Source organism: Tetrao urogallus (assembly GCF_951394365.1).
Source record: "Tetrao urogallus genome assembly, chromosome: 20".
NCBI classification, from domain to species: Eukaryota; Metazoa; Chordata; class Aves; order Galliformes; family Phasianidae; genus Tetrao; species Tetrao urogallus.
Window position 1 is genome coordinate 8,283,333 of NC_136833.1, and position 17,164 is coordinate 8,300,496.

Sequence of the window (17,164 nt, forward strand, 5' to 3'; positions counted from 1 at the left end):
ATTTTCTGTGGTACTTTATTATCTTTACAGTGGGAGCAGGTGGCAAATACGGTAACTCCAAATATTTCTTGTTTAGTGACTTGTTTGATTGTAGGTAATATTGCTACATAGACTAATAAGACTTTTCAAAAATTCTTTATAAGTTATTCTTTTCTTTCACTCACCTAACGTTTGTTTCACATTGATGCAATTCTTAAAAATTACTTTTCCTTTTCCAGGTATGTCATATAGTTTTGGGGCTGCGACCTGCCACTCCAGAAGAGGAAGGACAGATCATTAGGTGTGTGGTTTGCTCTCAGTTCTAAATATATTTCGAAGTCATCTTTTAATAAATACTATCAAAAGAAGGGTTGCAACTTCCCCTTTTCAGTTAATGCTCCGTGCTGTTTGTTGTTTGCAGAGGCTGGCTAGAAAGGGAAAGCAGATATGGCCTTCAGCCAGGGCACAACTGGTTTCTTATTGCAATGCCGTGGTGGCACCAGTGGAAAGAATATGTCAAATATGTAAGTAGAAGAATAATGTGAAATGAATAAGTGATAAAGAACAGAGAGCAAGTGGCTGCTCAACCACCAATGCTTGAAATTAAGTATCCTCTGTTTCATAGTGGAAAATAATTGTTTTACTGAATCATTGTTACACTGCGGCTTTTCATTCAGCTGACACCTCTTTCAGTTTGATTTCCTCATTCCTGATCTTTGAAATAAAAGCATACTCTCACAGAAATACTTCCTCAAAGTCTGTGGAACCACTCAATAATAAAAGTACATTGTTTGGTTTTGACTTCACGCTTTAGGAATGTGGGATGGCTCTTATGCCATAAATTCATGCTGTGTGTACTCTGGGCAGATAAAGGAGGAAAGTGATTTCATTTGCCTTAAAGACTATCATGAAAATTAGTTCAACACCTAATCGTGATCAAAGGAGTCCTGCTAAAGCCTTGTGTTATGTGGTGCAATTTAAAGTCCTTCAACTGAAATATTCGACATAAAGCATGCACGTCAATTTGATTTGCATGCAGAAGAAATCGTGCTTAATAAAATTTAATTAAGATGGAGATAAGTATTCTTTAAAGGTGACAGCCAAGAATGCAGAATAAGGGAAATAAACAACTTATCAGAATAAATGTACATAGCTATAACTTATCACATACGTATTTGAATTTTCATAAATTCAAATAACAAAAAAGGTTCAGAAAATTGCAACACCTGCATTAACTAATGGTGTAATTACAGTTATTCATTGTGCACAATGAATTGGACAAATGATGGCTTCAGTGCTGGAAATGCTGGGTAATTTGATCCTTATCATAGTAGAAGTACTCAGATGGATGTGTAACTTGGTAGCTAATACTTTACATAATAGTAGAATGCCATTAGTCGCTGTGTCGTCTTGAGCAAAGTAAATACTCAAGTTCTGTGGAACTATAAATTATTGCTGTCATTCCAATGCACATTTTAGTCTCTTTTTTATACTTCCAGCTTTAGTGCAGAGTTCTGGTGTTTGGCTGATCAAAACAGGAAGTTAGGGAAGGCTTGTTCGCAGGTTTGAAGAGAGAGCGTGTTTTGTTTTGTTCTTGGATGTGCTGTCCTTGTTTCACCATGTGAAATTCAGTAGGGACAAATCCTCAGATATTAAGAGTCTGTAATTACAGCTGTCTAAAATGGTTGTCATTATACATCTGGTTAGAGAAAATAATTCTGCTATTTCACAACATTTATGTTGTGTAGAAGAATATTCCATTGATTTAACTATTCTGGCATTTTTTTTTCTCTTACATCTGTAGTTGTAGTAAGTTTCTTTGTCTCTGAAGTTCATTACAGTGTGTAAAAGTGTTTTCGTAACTGTGAATTCTGGCAGTCGGTTTCACTGTTGTTAAGTCTTTGATACTGGCTTATAAATAACTTTTCCACTTGCTTGTCAATTTTAGGATGCAAACCCTGTTGTGATAGAGCCTTCATCTGTCTTGAGTGGAGGTAAGAATTCACTCATAGCTGCTGCAGCCAATACTTCAGAACAGGGAGAAGACAAAATGGGAGGTCTTAATTACTTCAGTGCAACAGAAGAAAAGTTTTCAGATAATATTTCTACTGCATCAGAAGCCTCAGAGTCTACTAGCAGCAGTAAGCATAACATCTTATTTCCTTGGAGGTTTAATATAGAAAAAGTTCTGAGAACCTAGATGCTGCATGGATTCCTCCACACAAAAAGATACAAGTCTAGGTTGCAGTAGTAGCAAGGAGAAAAAAATAAAACAAACAACAGAAACATTAGCGCATATATTTTCAGTTTTGTATATAAGAATTTCAAACATCAGAGAATAAGCACAAATGCAAAACATGTTTGCCCATGTGAACCTATTTGGGCTGTTTCTGTAAGTATCTCAAGAGTAGATTGCATGTAGTCCCTTGTTTACCTTTTCTGAGACTGCGAATTTATTTGCTTCTACTATGAAATTTGAGTTGTGTACTGGAGTTTGAAGAATAGAGATCTTCAGTTATCTTTTAAAATATATACAAAAACAGTATGTAAAGATCAGTTTAGTTGATGCATTGTTGTTTTAAGGAGTCACTAAATGAAATAGAGAATGTGTTTTTCATGCTCTGCTGCAGATGCTCTTTATCCCAGCACACCAGGGACGGATGTGTGTTTTGCTAGGCAGCATAACACTTCGGACAATAATAATCAGTGTTTCCTTGGAACCAATGGGAATACTTTGCTCCAGCTCAATCCTCAGAAACCAGGAGCTATTGATAACCAACCTCTTGTAACACAAGAACCAGTGAAGGTAAAAACATCTTCTGTTGCATGAAAACAAAAACAAAAAGCCAACAGTTTTCACTATACTTGAAGCTGTCAGAGTAGGTGACACAAAAGATGGCTGTTATAATGGACAGTCTTTAGTGAAATAGTGAACAGTGAAACTTATTGGTATATTTATGTTCTATCTTACTATGAAAAACAGATGCTAATTGCAGCTTAATATTATTTTAATTGTTCACGAGCTAAAATTGTTGTAGCTGTGTGCTAGTTTTTGCACTTGAGATTTGATAAAATCCCTTTTTGTTCAAAAGGCTGCATCGTTAACAATGGAGGGTGGAAGATTAAAGCGATCGCCACAGCTGGTGGAAGGAAGGGACTATGTCATGGTCCCAGAACCAGTTTGGAGAGCACTTTACCACTGGTATGGAGCAAACCTGTCCCTGCCCAGGCCGGTGAGTTGTGATTATCAACAATTAACTTGCCATAACCCCTTAAATAATGTGTGAAATCTACTGTCTGAGTTTTACCATTTCCACAAAGCAATGTCTTACGATCGGTTTCTACTTCATCTGAAAATTCGTAGACAATGAAAAATCTTGAAGAGCAAGTTGGGGAAATAGATAGTCTTAGAAATGAATGTGGTCAAAAAACCTGGAGATTTGTAGAACATACCCCAGAAAATATATTGCAGCAGTGCAGAAGTACTGCACAGCTGATCAGCTGGTCATGTTGGCTAAAACAGAGAAAGGTATGAAAACTTTCTTGATAAGAGGGAAGAAAAAGCCCAACAAAACTTAAACAACTGAAATCAGCTTCTTGAACTCATTGTGAGATTTTGTGTTAAAGATGCAATATCCTTAGTTAAAGATTAAACCTCTTACATGAGGGAATGTTTGGTAGATCCCTGATTGGTTTAGCGTTCTTCAATCTAATTCACCTTGTGGTGAGCAGAAATTTCGGAATTGATGGTCTGCCTATATGTAGATTTTTTTAATAAGTTGTGAAACATTTTGTAGCCTGCTAGATGAATAAGTTTATATAAGACAGGCCTCTTTTTTTTTTAATGTTTTGATTTCAAGCAGATTTGAAGCTGTACTTTTTTTAAAATTAGTTTTATGTTCGGTGTTGGAAATGGGGAAAATTTGCTGTCTGATTCTTTGAGGATTTGATCAGTTAGACATAGTATTGACAGTGATTTTTACAGTGAAAAATCACTGGCTTCTGTTAACCTCCTCCCACACATTCTCCATAGAAACAAACACATTTCATAATCCAGGAAAGGCCATATCACTTTATCACAGTACAGAACTAATATGCTTGAGATTTTTGTGATAATGCCAAAAGAAAAGAGGCTTCCATTCCAAATGAAAGAATTTAGGTTTAGATACCCTCTTTGTGCAAATATAAATAGTGTGTATGTGTAAGCCTCAGATTTGCAGACCATAATTAGCTAACTGTCAGAATATTTATCTGAGCACTTGAGATGATGGGACCCTTTGGTTACGTGTGTACAGGCACTGCTCAGTCTCCCACCCCACATCAGGGTCTGACTGCTGCTGCTTTCCAGAAAATGTCAGCACCCTGTTTTTTGTTGTAGCTGAGGTTTAATGCCATGGAAGTTAAGTGCATTGTATTGCTACTCATGATTTATGCTGAGTGTTTTCTTCTGATTCTCCTGTTCAGAAAAGTCCTGCCGTTCATGTACATCTTCACTTGGGCAGCTCTAGATAGCAACTTCTTTGTAGGAATGTTGGCTGAAAAGTTGCAAGTCATGTTCCAGGGAAATTTCAGCTTTTTCTGTCAGCATATCACGAGTTAATTTTGGTGTACCCTTACAATACAAAGACTTGAATTTCGTACTGTATTTGAAAACAGAAGAAATGTGTGGATATGGTTTTTTTTTAATAGCTGTGAACCTTTTACATTGAAGTATAATGACTGAGTATAATGAGTTTCAATGTAAATTCAAATGTATTTCATGAATTTCTAGGAATGTTCTTTCCATAGCGTTGTGCAGGAGGCTCTGTTTCCTTTAAGTAGGATGCTTGCTTTTGATAGTCTGAAACTAAAAAGCTTCAGAAAGCGCACAGGAATGAGTACATTTTTATTGCAGTGGATATTTGCATAAGACTTCAGGAAGAAATTCAGAAGACTTCTTGCCCCTTAGTAAAACATTGATTTTTTTTTTTTTTAATCTATCCCGGTGCTTTAATTGTTGCTTGCTGCTCCTTATAGGACTCCCTACGCTTCTGATACAAGTATCTCTGGAATGTATTTTAAATGTCTTCCCTAGGTGATCAAAAACAGCAAGACAGATGTGCCTGAACTGGAGTTATTTCCTCGCTATCTGCTCTTTCTGAGACAGCAGCCTGCCACGCGAACGCAGCAGTCAAACATCTGGGTGAATATGGGTATGATGAGCCTGAGAATGTTTCCTCAGCATTTACCTAGAGGTAACTTAAGAATGCAGCAAGAATACGAGTGTGCAGTTTCTCAGAAATTGAGACCCAGAGCCGTAGAAGCAAGCTTGCTGCCACTGTGCTTGCACACCAGCTAATCAACTGTGAGGCTCAATCAGCTTTTGGTAAAAATTAAAAGGCTTTCCTTCCCTCTTCTTTTAAAAGGAAGAGGCGTGAGGGAGCGTTTTTAGTGAAATCAGTTACTTTGTGTAGTTAGTGCAAATAGATGGACGAATTCAAAGTGAGAAATGAGCACTGCATAAGGTAAAGAGCTAAGAAGAGCAGACTGATCCTCACTGTTAGCTAATTGTGTAGCCCTAGAATCCACACAGGGTACTTATCTGGCAGTACTGTGGTGTAATAAAGTCATCTGGTTCTGAGTTACCTGGGCAGCTAGACTTCAATGCCCAAAGGCTTTTTAATGTCCTATAGAAAGGGGCTGAACTAAGGGAATATGAAGGCTATTACCTCATGCAACTTGGTAGGAAAATTGGGTAGAAATAAACTTCCAATTAAAATACTTATGCTGTAATTGTAGTATTAATGCTCGCCAAAAAAAACTGTACCAGTCATTGGCTGAAAGAGTTTGCAGCTTTTCTCGTTTAAGCTTAAACCAAATCCCTGTAAAAATGTTTAAGTTATCCATTTGTGACTGTAGTTGCATACTCGACTTGTACAGTAGGTCTGAAGAGATATCTGATTTTCACATGTATGTGCATTTGGATACACACGGATTGAATACCCACAGTAACGTATGTCTCAAATTGGGCTCATCTGACTACTGAAAAGACAATTCTTTCAGCCTTTTTGCTCGTAGCATATGTTTAAAAATCTCATGCAGATGCTCCATTTTTCATTGCTTTGGTAGAATCACAAACTGAACTGTAAATGGTGGCTGCCTGTTTGATCAAGTTCTGCTGCAGAAACTGCCTGCTACCCAAATTTGTTTTTCCTTGTATGCCTAAAATACCCAAAGTCAAATAGAGGGAATTTTCTGACATGACAATTTGATCTTGATTTAAAATTATTTTGCTCTGCACTAATTCATTTGCCCAATCAATTATTAATCTTTTTGAGTTTTCAAATGTGCTTTCTTGCTGTAATCTTACAACTAATCCTCTGATCCTTAATCTCAGAAAATGCTTTTTGTATTCTTAAAAAAAAAAAAAATAATAATCAGTACTTTGCTTGATATACTTGAAAACTGACTTGAAAAGTCAGCTCTGCTCATTTTTAAGGTGATTACAGTACAGTCTTGCCCTGTTGCCAAATTGCATGTAATACTGCATCTTTTCATATGGTACTGCTTAATTTATTTTAATTGTTTGATGAAAGTAGAACAGCCATGTTTGTGGTTACTTAATGCAGTTGCCCAGTTGGTCTGCAGAACAAAAGCTTTCTATGAATGTGCTCCAGACTGTGTAGGAATGGGGAACTTCAGAAGTTTTTAAACTAAAGAAGCTTGAAAAGCAAGGCATAGAAAGATCATCTCTTTCAAACTGAGCTTTTGCAGATGTTTAAAGATGTTTTCATGTTAGAGAAAACAACAACTGATGAAGGGTTTTTTTGCCAACATAGAAATTCTGATGAAAATTGGAGTGATGGTTGTGAGGAAGTTGGTTAGAAGTACTTCTGTTGTGGAACGGCTGGGATGCTTTGTCTTCTCAGATCGGCGTTCCACCCAGGGAGAGGTGGAGCAAAGTTGTGCTGCTTCCAAGAGCGGTCAGACCGATTTTTATTTGTATTTTGTTTGCCTTATTTTTAGCTTGCAGTGTGCTTTCAAAAGAAAATGATGGTGGAATTTTGGAAGCTTTTTAGTTTGAAAACTACCATCGTCTTTGGTACCATCTTTAAGAGGAGAAAAAAGCATGGAGTCGTCCAGTCATTTTGAAATTTCTTTTAAATTGTTTCCTTTGAGAATTGTAATGGAGCGATTTTCTAATAGGTTTTGGTAATAAGGGAGATGTTTTTATCTTTGTGATCGCATAACTTTTGTTTTGTGTTGATGTGAGACATTCCCAAGGGTTGTTAACATCTAGCTTTCAGTGTAGCACACTGTTCTTATTCTGAAACTGAAGGAAGACTGCTTTTTCAAACACAAAAAACCAAAATATTCAGAGTGTGCGCAGTAAGTTGCTGTGGATCTGATTTGTATTTCAGTTTGCATGTGGGTATATACGTTCTTTTGCCTTTTTCTTTTGTTCTGAACCCAGGGAATGTACCTTCACCGAATGCTCCTTTAAAAAGAGTGCTGGCTTACACTGGCTGCTTCAGTCGAATGCAGACAATTAAAGAGATACATGAATATCTCTCTCAGAGGCTGCGTATAAAGGAGGAAGATATGCGCCTCTGGTTGTACAACAGTGAGGTAATGTTGGTCTGCTTTTGTCTTTCTGTTTAGCAGCGTATGAATACTGTATATCATGTTATTTTATACATGCATAGAGAAAATGAAGGCCATAAGTTTTCCTTTGTTACTTACAGCCATGTCTGAGAACTTGGACCAAAATGTGTAAATAAAAACTTCACTGACTTCACTTAAAAAAAAAAAAAAAAAAAAAAAAAAAAAAAAAAAAAAGGACATTTTATTATTGCAAACCAAGCAATGAAATTTATATTCTGGTGTTATTAGCTTGATAAAGATCAATTTTTCCTGTAATATGTTTAAAAATCGGCAGTTGGCTGACAGATTAATAGTCATGATGTAAATTTTCGTAGAAGCTGTTCTGAATGGAAGTAAAAATGTGCTTTCATTGATATACACAATACTGTAGGGCTCTGTTGATGCAAGCCAGGAGCCACACAGGATGTCTTCCAAATGTGTATGTGAAGAAATGACAGTGAGCAAGCAGTATTCCTCCAAAGCACTGAGTACATGTAGTTCTCTATTGAGAAATACCATCTAAAACTGGAGCATTGAAACAGATACTTGTGCTGATCAGTGAACTGCTATATTTAATTAATTTCAGTTAATTAATTAGGAAACTGGTACTCTTTTCTGAAAAGAAAGTTCATACTATGTTAGTTTGATTGCTTTGAGACTAAAACATCCTCAGAGAATAATAACTATGAAGTCTTTTTCTCCTACAGAATTACCTTACTTTGCTGGATGATGAAGACCACAGACTGGAATATCTTAAAATCCAAGATGAACAGCATCTAGTAATAGAAGGTATAAAAGGAGGATATGAAATGGTTTTCACACTAAGAACAAATGGTTTTTTGACTCTGTGTATCCTTAATATGTTGTGCATATTACATCACAGAGTAATTGCCCACGCTAGTACTCAAATGTATTTGGCCTGCTGTCCAAGTATTTATTCTTTGGAGATGTTTTGAGAAGGAAGAGTATGTGTAAATTTTAACCTATCTGTATAAACTGAGAAAAATACTGAAAGAAATACCAAAGCTGCAATCAATTCATTACTGCTAAGTAGGAACTGGAACACCAGAGATAAAGTGAAATCTGTGTGATATGGTGCATCTGAGGCTTTTCCATTATTTGATTCTCCCCTGCCCCCACTGATTTTACAAGAATTCATGTTATGATACTTGTGTGAACACGTTCTTACAAGTGAAAGGTCAGGACAGCTGCTGCAGTCCTGTTTCAGTCCACATCAAGTTCCTTTCTAAGAACTTCATTACAAGCTGTGTTTCTTTTCCAGTCTGCAAAGAACCAAATACATTTCTGCTTGACTGACTGTGCTCATGGTGAAAAAGCTTTGTAAGCGAGCAAAGCCTTTCTTGTTTCAGTTTGTCGATTGAGTCTTCTGCCATGCAGTGCTGTGTCTGGCAGAGTACTGTCAGTTACTAATAAGTTAGACCTTTGCCAGAGATATTAGAGTGCATGGATTAGCTGACTTCTTAAATTGGTTTGACCTGACTTTTTGTCTGATCTCTTAATTTGAGAAACAGATCCACCCTGCTCTTGTCCATAAGGTTACATGGTCTATAAATTTGGTTCTTGTTGTTTCTGTAGAAGTTTCATTTAACATAGTTTCATGTTACGCTTCAGGCTGCTGTACCAGGTGGAATTGTCCTTCTGCCACTTGCTCAGTTCATATATTATCAATTTAAAATTGACACAGTGGCTCATCCAATTAACTGTGTTATCTGTGTTAATCACTAGACACATGGGAAGAAAGGAGTATTTATGTTTTAGAGGGGAGAGAGGGTCTGCAGGTATCAGCTGAAACGATCCTGAGGCTGTACTTGAATGAACAAAATCAACACTGCCACTAAAAGAAGCCATCTGCTCCTCCTGTTTATTGTGTCATTTGTGGCCAACTGTCACCTACCTGATGAGCTGGCTGTGAGAAGTAATACAGTAAAAAATAACTCTTTTTTATCTTTTATTTTTAGCAATATTGGTTCCTTAAGCCAGTTTGCTGATGTGCCCTAGCAAGCACTGTGTCAATGCAAGACAGTGGCTTACAGAGGGAAGGGATTCATGGGGAGGTGGTGGACAAGTTAGCTTAGGAATGAAATGTGTGAGATTTGTCACTGTTTTGAAGTGCACATGAATCTTTTGTTAGTACACACAAACAAAAAAATGCTAGTGATCATTCCTGAAATAATACAAGTCTGAAGGATGTATTTTTAAATATTGAAACAGGTACTGAAAAATTGTTACTTGACAAGAAAGAAATTTCACGGCTGCTCCTGTAGGACATTCTTGGCATACTTGAAGTGATGCCAGCGTTAGAATGATTTTCAGTAATGATGGGAAACAACTGAAATGAAAGCAAAAGTAATAATATACTGAAAATAAACAAATGTATGATCTCATTTGCAAATTTTAATTAAGAATCTTTAGCTGTGTGAGATGACTGGAATATTTGGCAAACCACAAAATCTTGTGCTGTATCTCTTTCTAGTTCGAAACAAAGACATGAGCTGGCCTGAAGAGATGTCTTTTATAGCAAACAGCAGTAAAATAGACAGACATAAAGGTAAGTGCTTGAGCCACAGTGAGGAGAAAAATCCAAGACTACATTGTACTGAAACAACTCATTTTAAGTGTTGTTAACATTGGAAATGGTTTTCTACACCCATGGGGCTTTGCATGTTCTTTCTGTTCTGTTAACTTAGATGCTAGTAAAGTGTGGTAGGTGGATCTGTTGATAGATGTATTTTCAGGCACTGAGATGCAGCAGTAGCAAATTCTGGATTTTGTGGGTTTCATCTTTTTTTGATGGTAGATCAAATCCAACAAAATACTGACTTCAATTTCTGTTGACATGAGCAGAGCTGGGAGAGTGGACACTTTGAACAGGCTGGCCCTCTGTAGGATCTATGCAAGCTGTAGTCTCATAAGTGGGAGCAATTTCAGCTGTAATGGTTATGGTGAAAAGGTTGTATTCTGAACTTCATTCCTGACTAATCATTCACAGCTGCTGAATTGACATAATTATGTTTTGTTTTTCTCAGTTCCTACTGAGAAGGGTGCTACTGGATTAAGCAATCTGGGTAACACATGTTTCATGAACTCCAGTATCCAGTGTGTCAGTAATACGCAACCTCTGACACGGTATTTCATCTCAGGAAGACATCTTTATGAACTTAACAGGTAATTTTTCTGAGACCATTGGCACTTAGGTGTCATAGCATTTCTTGAGATTAGTTTCTACTTTCAGAAGTAGTATGAGCAAGTCCTTCTGATCCATCATTATAATAAAATGTCAGCTGTGTAACAGGTGGTAATTTAGATGCATGGAGCTGTAATGTTTTTTGTTGTTGTTTTGGGCTGAGTTAAAACAGTTCAAGAAGCTTTTGTGCTTCCTCATTTATATTCATGCGTGAGTTTTGTTTAACTTCACTTTGGTATTAATTTCTTTGTCATTTCTAGGACAAATCCAATAGGAATGAAAGGACACATGGCCAAATGCTACGGGGATTTAGTTCAGGAGCTGTGGAGTGGGACTCAGAAGAATATAGCACCACTGAAGTTGCGGGTGAGGCTGTGATGTGTATTATTTAAAAGCAGAAAGGAAGAATTTCTTAAAACAGCAGCAGATTGAATGCACTTTTTCTCAGTGTTAACTGTATTGGTTCAGGGACTCAAATCAGTATCTCCATAGAGAAAGGAAAGGAAATGTGGACTGTGCTCTGTGTGATAGAAGTTGGCTATGAAGCCAACAAGCGTATCTGGAATCATCACTTTTTACTCCAAAGTGGTTGCAGTACTTGCTCCTTTGGGAAAGGCCTGCCTCCTGCCAAGACACCCATTTGGAGGTGGCCTGGGTGCATCCATCCTAGGGGTCAGCAACAGAGCAGCTTTCTGTTGAACATAATCATGATTCAGCGGTCGTGAGCTCAAAGGTTTTACCTGATGCAAATCAGACGTTCTGAGATGTGGATTTTTGTAGCTCTTGTTAGGAACAGAAGATCATGCATTACCTGTCAGTAGTCTCTCATTCTGAAAACATAGGGAGTTGTCTTTAAGTCCTCACAATTGCGTTTGTGTTTGTTGACAGCATGCGATTTCTCTATGACATTGCTTCAACTTTTGTCATGTAATGTGATGTAACTTTCTGGCTTTTTTGTAGTGGACAATAGCAAAATACGCTCCAAGGTTTAATGGCTTTCAACAGCAAGACTCGCAGGAGCTTCTGGCTTTTCTTTTGGATGGTCTTCATGAGGATTTGAACAGAGTTCATGATAAGCCCTATGTTGAACTGAAAGATAGCGATGGTCGGCCAGACTGGGAAGTAGCAGCTGAGGTATAGGTTTAAGTATTTTCATTTGTTTGTTTGGGTTTATTTGTTTTATTTTTCTTTTGCCTTCATAACAGTAAGCTGTTAGAAACTACTTGATTTCTATGTGTGGCAGTATTCTTTCAGAATTGGTCTTCTGAAACTTGTTAGATTTGTGATTTAAGGAGTCAGTTTCACATCTGATCTGTAAATGAGTTTAAATATTATAATAATGTATAAAGATGATACTTCACAGTCATTTTGAATGACTCCAGAATAGTAGGACTTTTTTTCAAGGGATGGTCCTTTCAGAAATACTTCAAATGATGTTATATTTTGATCATCTTGTTAGGGGAAGGAACTATCTTCACTCCCATGGAAACTGAAAACTCACTAATTTTAATAAATCAGTAAACCATTTCTGTGGAAGTACACTTGAATTCCATAGGCTGACAGAACTTGAGATGTCTTCCAACATAGCCTTTTCCTATAGAGCAAGCAAGTAGACTGCAACTTCTAACTTTGTGTTGTTTCTCTGCAATTTGTTTTAGGCCTGGGAAAACCATCTGAGAAGAAACAGATCAATTGTTGTAGATTTATTTCATGGGCAGCTGAAATCACAAGTTAAATGTAAAACTTGTGGACACATAAGCGTTAGGTTTGACCCTTTCAATTTTTTATCCTTGCCTTTGCCCATGGATAGCTACATGCACCTAGAAATTACAGGTGAGTCATGTTATTTAACTCCCTATCAACTTGCCTGTGCTAAAATAGAAGCTCTACGTAGAATGGATTTCCAAGGAACAGATCTAAAACATTCTAAATTCATTTGTGTCAGCATTTACACTTAAAACACAGTTAAATAATTTTATATTATAGAGCGCAGGAATGTTAAACAAAAATAAAACCTTCAAAAACTGAGTGAAACAAAAAATTGAGGTTTTTGAGAACTTCTTGTGTTGTGGAGGCTGTCCTTGGTCTGTGTAGAGCAAGAAGAGGAAAGGTGATAAAAAGCTAAACCGATTTTATTGCCTGGTAATAAATTAAAAAGTATAAAATGAAAATCAGGTCTTAGTGGAAAAAGTTACTTCCGTGTGAGTATGTAATATTTTATTTCCATTAATTATTTCCTGACTTGCTGACCGTGGCATTTCTTTTCCCCTTTGAAGTAATCAAGTTGGATGGCACTACTCCCGTTCGATACGGCCTGAGATTGAACATGGATGAGAAATATACGGGTTTGAAAAAACAGTTAAGTGAACTCTGTGGGCTAAAGCCAGAACAGATACTACTTGCAGAAGTGCACAGTTCCAATATAAAGGTAAAAAAAAAAAAAAAAAAGCTGCAAATTTCTTACTGTTATTTGTATATGTTGGCACGTGTCCATTCTTCTTGACATTAAGCTTTGTATTCCAGGAATGTGAAATAATTTAACTGAAAGTGTGATTAAACAAGTCAGCTTGGCTGAATCTCTATATGAGCTTCAGTTTATATTTCAGTCTTAAACTGTAGCTCAACTTGTTTTAAATTAAAATCAGAGTAAGCTGAGCAAAGGTAAACAGCTTGTAAATAAAATGAGAAGTAAAAGCTTGCAGAAGTTTAATTGAATTCATTACTAGTGATATTTTTAGAAAAACATGACATAGTCATCCTGTAACAAATCTCAAGTGAGAGTGCTGTGATGAGCTTAAACGCTGTCAAGAGGCTGGAGACTAAAGTAGAAGCTCTGTACAGAGTGCATGATATGCTTACATTGATGCAAAATGATCTGCTTGTTGGCTCTCCTTTCTCCTTTTGGAAAGGTGTAAGAAAGCAGATAATCTGATAGGTGTAATGTTTTCAAAAGAACACAACGTGTTCAGAGTCACAGAAATACGGACATATCTGACTGATCTTCCCTTTTTCAATGAAGAATTTTCCTCAGGACAACCAGAAAGTCCGGTTATCAGTGAGCGGGTTTTTGTGTGCATTTGAAATACCAGTTCCAGGATCACCTACATCAGCATCAAGTCCTGTGCAGTCAGGTAAAAGAAAACGTTCTTATTTCCCATTCATGTAAAATACTCAGTGCTTAGGAATATAAATACATATATAATAGGAATATAAATAGAAAGTGCAGGAATTCAGGAGAAAAACCGTGCTGCTTAGTACAGTGTAAAAGGTGACACTCAAAAACAGGACACAAGTCCAAGTTCTGGTCTGCAGAGGTGCTGTGAGCATTCTCTCTGTGGGCTGATTCAGATTCTTATTATGCTTAAGCCCAGCATAGCGATCTGAAGATCACTAGATACACATTTTAGTTAGAAATATGCAAAATATTTTGTTATTTGTGAGTTGGCTCTGATGTAGGATGTATTTAAAAAAAAAAAAGTGTTCAGTTTTTGCTTTTTTTAATTGTTTCTGGTTTCATGGATTGTAAATGCCTGTTATTCCTTGCTCTTGCATACTCTGGGTTTTGCAGAATTTTAGGCAAATAAAAGATTATGACTAAAAGTCTACCTAAAAAGCTTGTGATGCATTATGGTTGATGAAGCTGAGTAAGAATGTAATTATCTATCTGTAGATATCTCGACTGGATCATCAGCTAATGGAGCACCTAACATAATGATGAATGGGGACCTTCCCAAACCAACCCTGATTCCAAATGGAATGCCAAATACTGTTGTGCCATGTGGAACAGAACGTAGCCTTGCCAACTGGACTCTCAATGGTCACGTGCCTGTGCTTTCTGATAGTCCATGTACAGGGTACATAATTGCAGTCCACAGAAAAATGGTTAGTAGATTTTGCATTTATTTTAAACGATTTGTGTAACACCTAGAGAAAGTCAGAGAGGGTATTCTATCTACATCTGTATGATAAATTAATACGTATTTCTTATAAGGGATCATGAATGTTTCCCTACTGTATGTATTCTCTACTGTATAAGCACCAAGTTATTTGGACGTACAATTTTTGTAGATTTCAATAGTAATGTCTACTGTTGGTGTATTTTTCTTCTGTGAGTATTGGCATGCCTACCACTTCTCTAATGTGAGATGCATACTTGGGTGCTCCCCAGCTCCCTGATTAAATGTTCTAGGATTCTTTGAGCAGAAAAAATCCTTAGAGGAACTACTTGAAATGCTTTTCTTCTCAATTATATGAAACAGCCTTATTTCATACACAGAAACAGTGAAGATGCATAGTGCGTTCATAGTTCATTCTGTTGGCATTAACTGCTCTTCATAAAAAGCATCTGTAGTAGTGTTGAACTCTAAATGTCAAAGTTGGATGGCTGACCACCTCAAATAGCCATATATTTGGTGTGCACTGTTTTCGTGTCTTCAGAGCCTGTTGACATTTACAGCTTAGTGGATGTGGGCTGGGAGGCTATTTTAATTGACTGCATGTTTGTATGAGACTTTTCCTGCTTTGTTCTCTCAAGTTTGGTAGGATTTCTTAGGCGTTGGGTAGAATGCTTTTGAGCCATTATAGCTTGCTAGTTGTACTACTTTGGGTAAGAGGAAAGAGGAACCAATTCCAGCAGTCCTTCGTTGTCAAAAACCTAATTGAAAGGGTCAGTTGTGTACAATTTTTGCAAGGCCATAGCAGCTTACTGTACCCAAGTGTCATTAAGCTGGTGTGATGTCTTTGTTGCAAATGAGACATGTAGCACAAAGGCCAATTGGTCTGCGAGGAGTAAGTTGTGTATTCTGTAAATGTAAAGATTTTCTTTCTATACAGAATATAAGCTTGTGTAGTATAGAGGTCATTTGGAAGCAGATAGCATCACTAAGTGTCGTCTGCATTACAGTGTTGCTGTCTGATGAGAAAAGTAAGAAATGTGCATCGTTTGATATGCAAAAAAAATGTACATAGTTGAAGCAGATGTATGTTGATGTGGTGTAGTGCTTAAATAACATTAATAATTAATAGCATTGCTGTGGTACCGTAAAATAATACAAAAAGGCTTTCAGGCAGTTTCAGCAAAACTGGAAAAAAAAAAAAAAAAAAGATGAAAAATTGCTGGAATAGTGCACTTTTAATAGAATTAATAGTTTGTTTTAGTTGCTGAAGCCTAAAATATAAACCAAGGTCAGCATCCTAGTCGTCATGGTAAGAAGAGGTAGTATCTACTTGTATCTGAGTCATTCTTTTTTTCCAATATGCAGATGCGGACAGAACTGTACTTTCTTTCATCTCAGAAGAATCGTCCCAGTCTCTTTGGAATGCCACTGATTGTTCCTTGCACAGTTCACACACGGAAGAAAGATCTGTACGATGCAGTATGGATTCAGGTTTCCAGGCTTGCCAGCCCCCTCCCCCCTCAGGAAGCTAGTAATCATGCACAAGACTGGTAAGTTTGGCATGCCAGCTTTTAGCTTGAGCTGTGTAATGCTGTAGCTGAGAGATTTGTTTACAAGATTTTAAAAATACTTGGTTTTCATCTTCATGAATTTTCACTTCTCATAAAGCTCTGTTGAATGAATATATGCTTTTAAATGTATAATTAAGTTTTTAATGTCAGCAATTCTAGAAATAATTGTGTGCTTCTATTTCAAGTGATTTCTGCCTATAGATTACATCCAGTGGGTTATTTTCATAAGAATTCATTTCAGAGTCCTGAAGTTTAATAATTAAAAAAAAACAAAAACCTTTAAATCCTTGCAGTGTAGCTAAATGCAGCAGGCCTTCCAGTTGCCCTTAAAGATATGCTTGGCACAACTTAATTGGTTCATTCTCATGCTCTGATAACTCATTCAAATGGAAAAATAACACAGCTGTCATGTGGTCCCATTTCATACATCTTAGCAATAAATTACTGTGTAGTTTGTTATGCCAGGGACTTCTAGCAGTTTTGTACATTGTTTCATGTTGTGTTCTCTTCTGTTTCAGTGATGACAGCATGGGATATCAGTATCCATTCACCCTAAGAGTGGTTCAGAAGGATGGAAATTCTTGTGCTTGGTGTCCGTGGTACAGGTAAATCTTTAGACTTAAGGGAATCACTTCAGCAGAAATGTAATCTACGAAAATGGGATTTTGATATATTTTGGTCTTCAGAGCTAATAGCAATAAGAGTCAGAAATCTAATTTAACCAGCACCCTCACGTGGCAGACTTGTGCTGCAGAGTAACTTTTGTGACTCAGAGCTGTAAGTTCTGCTGACAGAAACCTTAAATTTGGAGAAAGTCAGGAAATCATAAAAACCCAAAAGCCTTTTAACTCCTTACCATCTGCTGTGTGCGTGTGTGTCTATGTGCAAGC

General features: G+C 37.0%; 1 protein-coding gene across 1 annotated transcript in view; it reads left to right on the forward strand.

Annotated features, from left to right (window-relative positions):
• The window catches only part of USP32 (ubiquitin specific peptidase 32), a gene marked incomplete at both ends in the record, with an annotated part of 56,583 nt that overhangs the window by 35,125 nt on the left and 4,294 nt on the right, over window positions 1-17,164 (forward strand). The window contains 18 exons of the mRNA XM_079545168.1: window positions 219-280; window positions 401-503; window positions 1,928-2,120; window positions 2,610-2,785; window positions 3,072-3,212; window positions 5,054-5,171; window positions 7,433-7,587; window positions 8,310-8,391; window positions 10,097-10,171; window positions 10,650-10,788; window positions 11,068-11,173; window positions 11,768-11,941; window positions 12,466-12,640; window positions 13,084-13,235; window positions 13,827-13,938; window positions 14,478-14,689; window positions 16,069-16,253; window positions 16,793-16,879. Coding sequence (XP_079401294.1) covers window positions 219-280; window positions 401-503; window positions 1,928-2,120; window positions 2,610-2,785; window positions 3,072-3,212; window positions 5,054-5,171; window positions 7,433-7,587; window positions 8,310-8,391; window positions 10,097-10,171; window positions 10,650-10,788; window positions 11,068-11,173; window positions 11,768-11,941; window positions 12,466-12,640; window positions 13,084-13,235; window positions 13,827-13,938; window positions 14,478-14,689; window positions 16,069-16,253; window positions 16,793-16,879 — 2,447 coding nt within the window. The remainder of the gene's footprint in view (window positions 1-218; window positions 281-400; window positions 504-1,927; window positions 2,121-2,609; window positions 2,786-3,071; window positions 3,213-5,053; window positions 5,172-7,432; window positions 7,588-8,309; window positions 8,392-10,096; window positions 10,172-10,649; window positions 10,789-11,067; window positions 11,174-11,767; window positions 11,942-12,465; window positions 12,641-13,083; window positions 13,236-13,826; window positions 13,939-14,477; window positions 14,690-16,068; window positions 16,254-16,792; window positions 16,880-17,164) is intronic.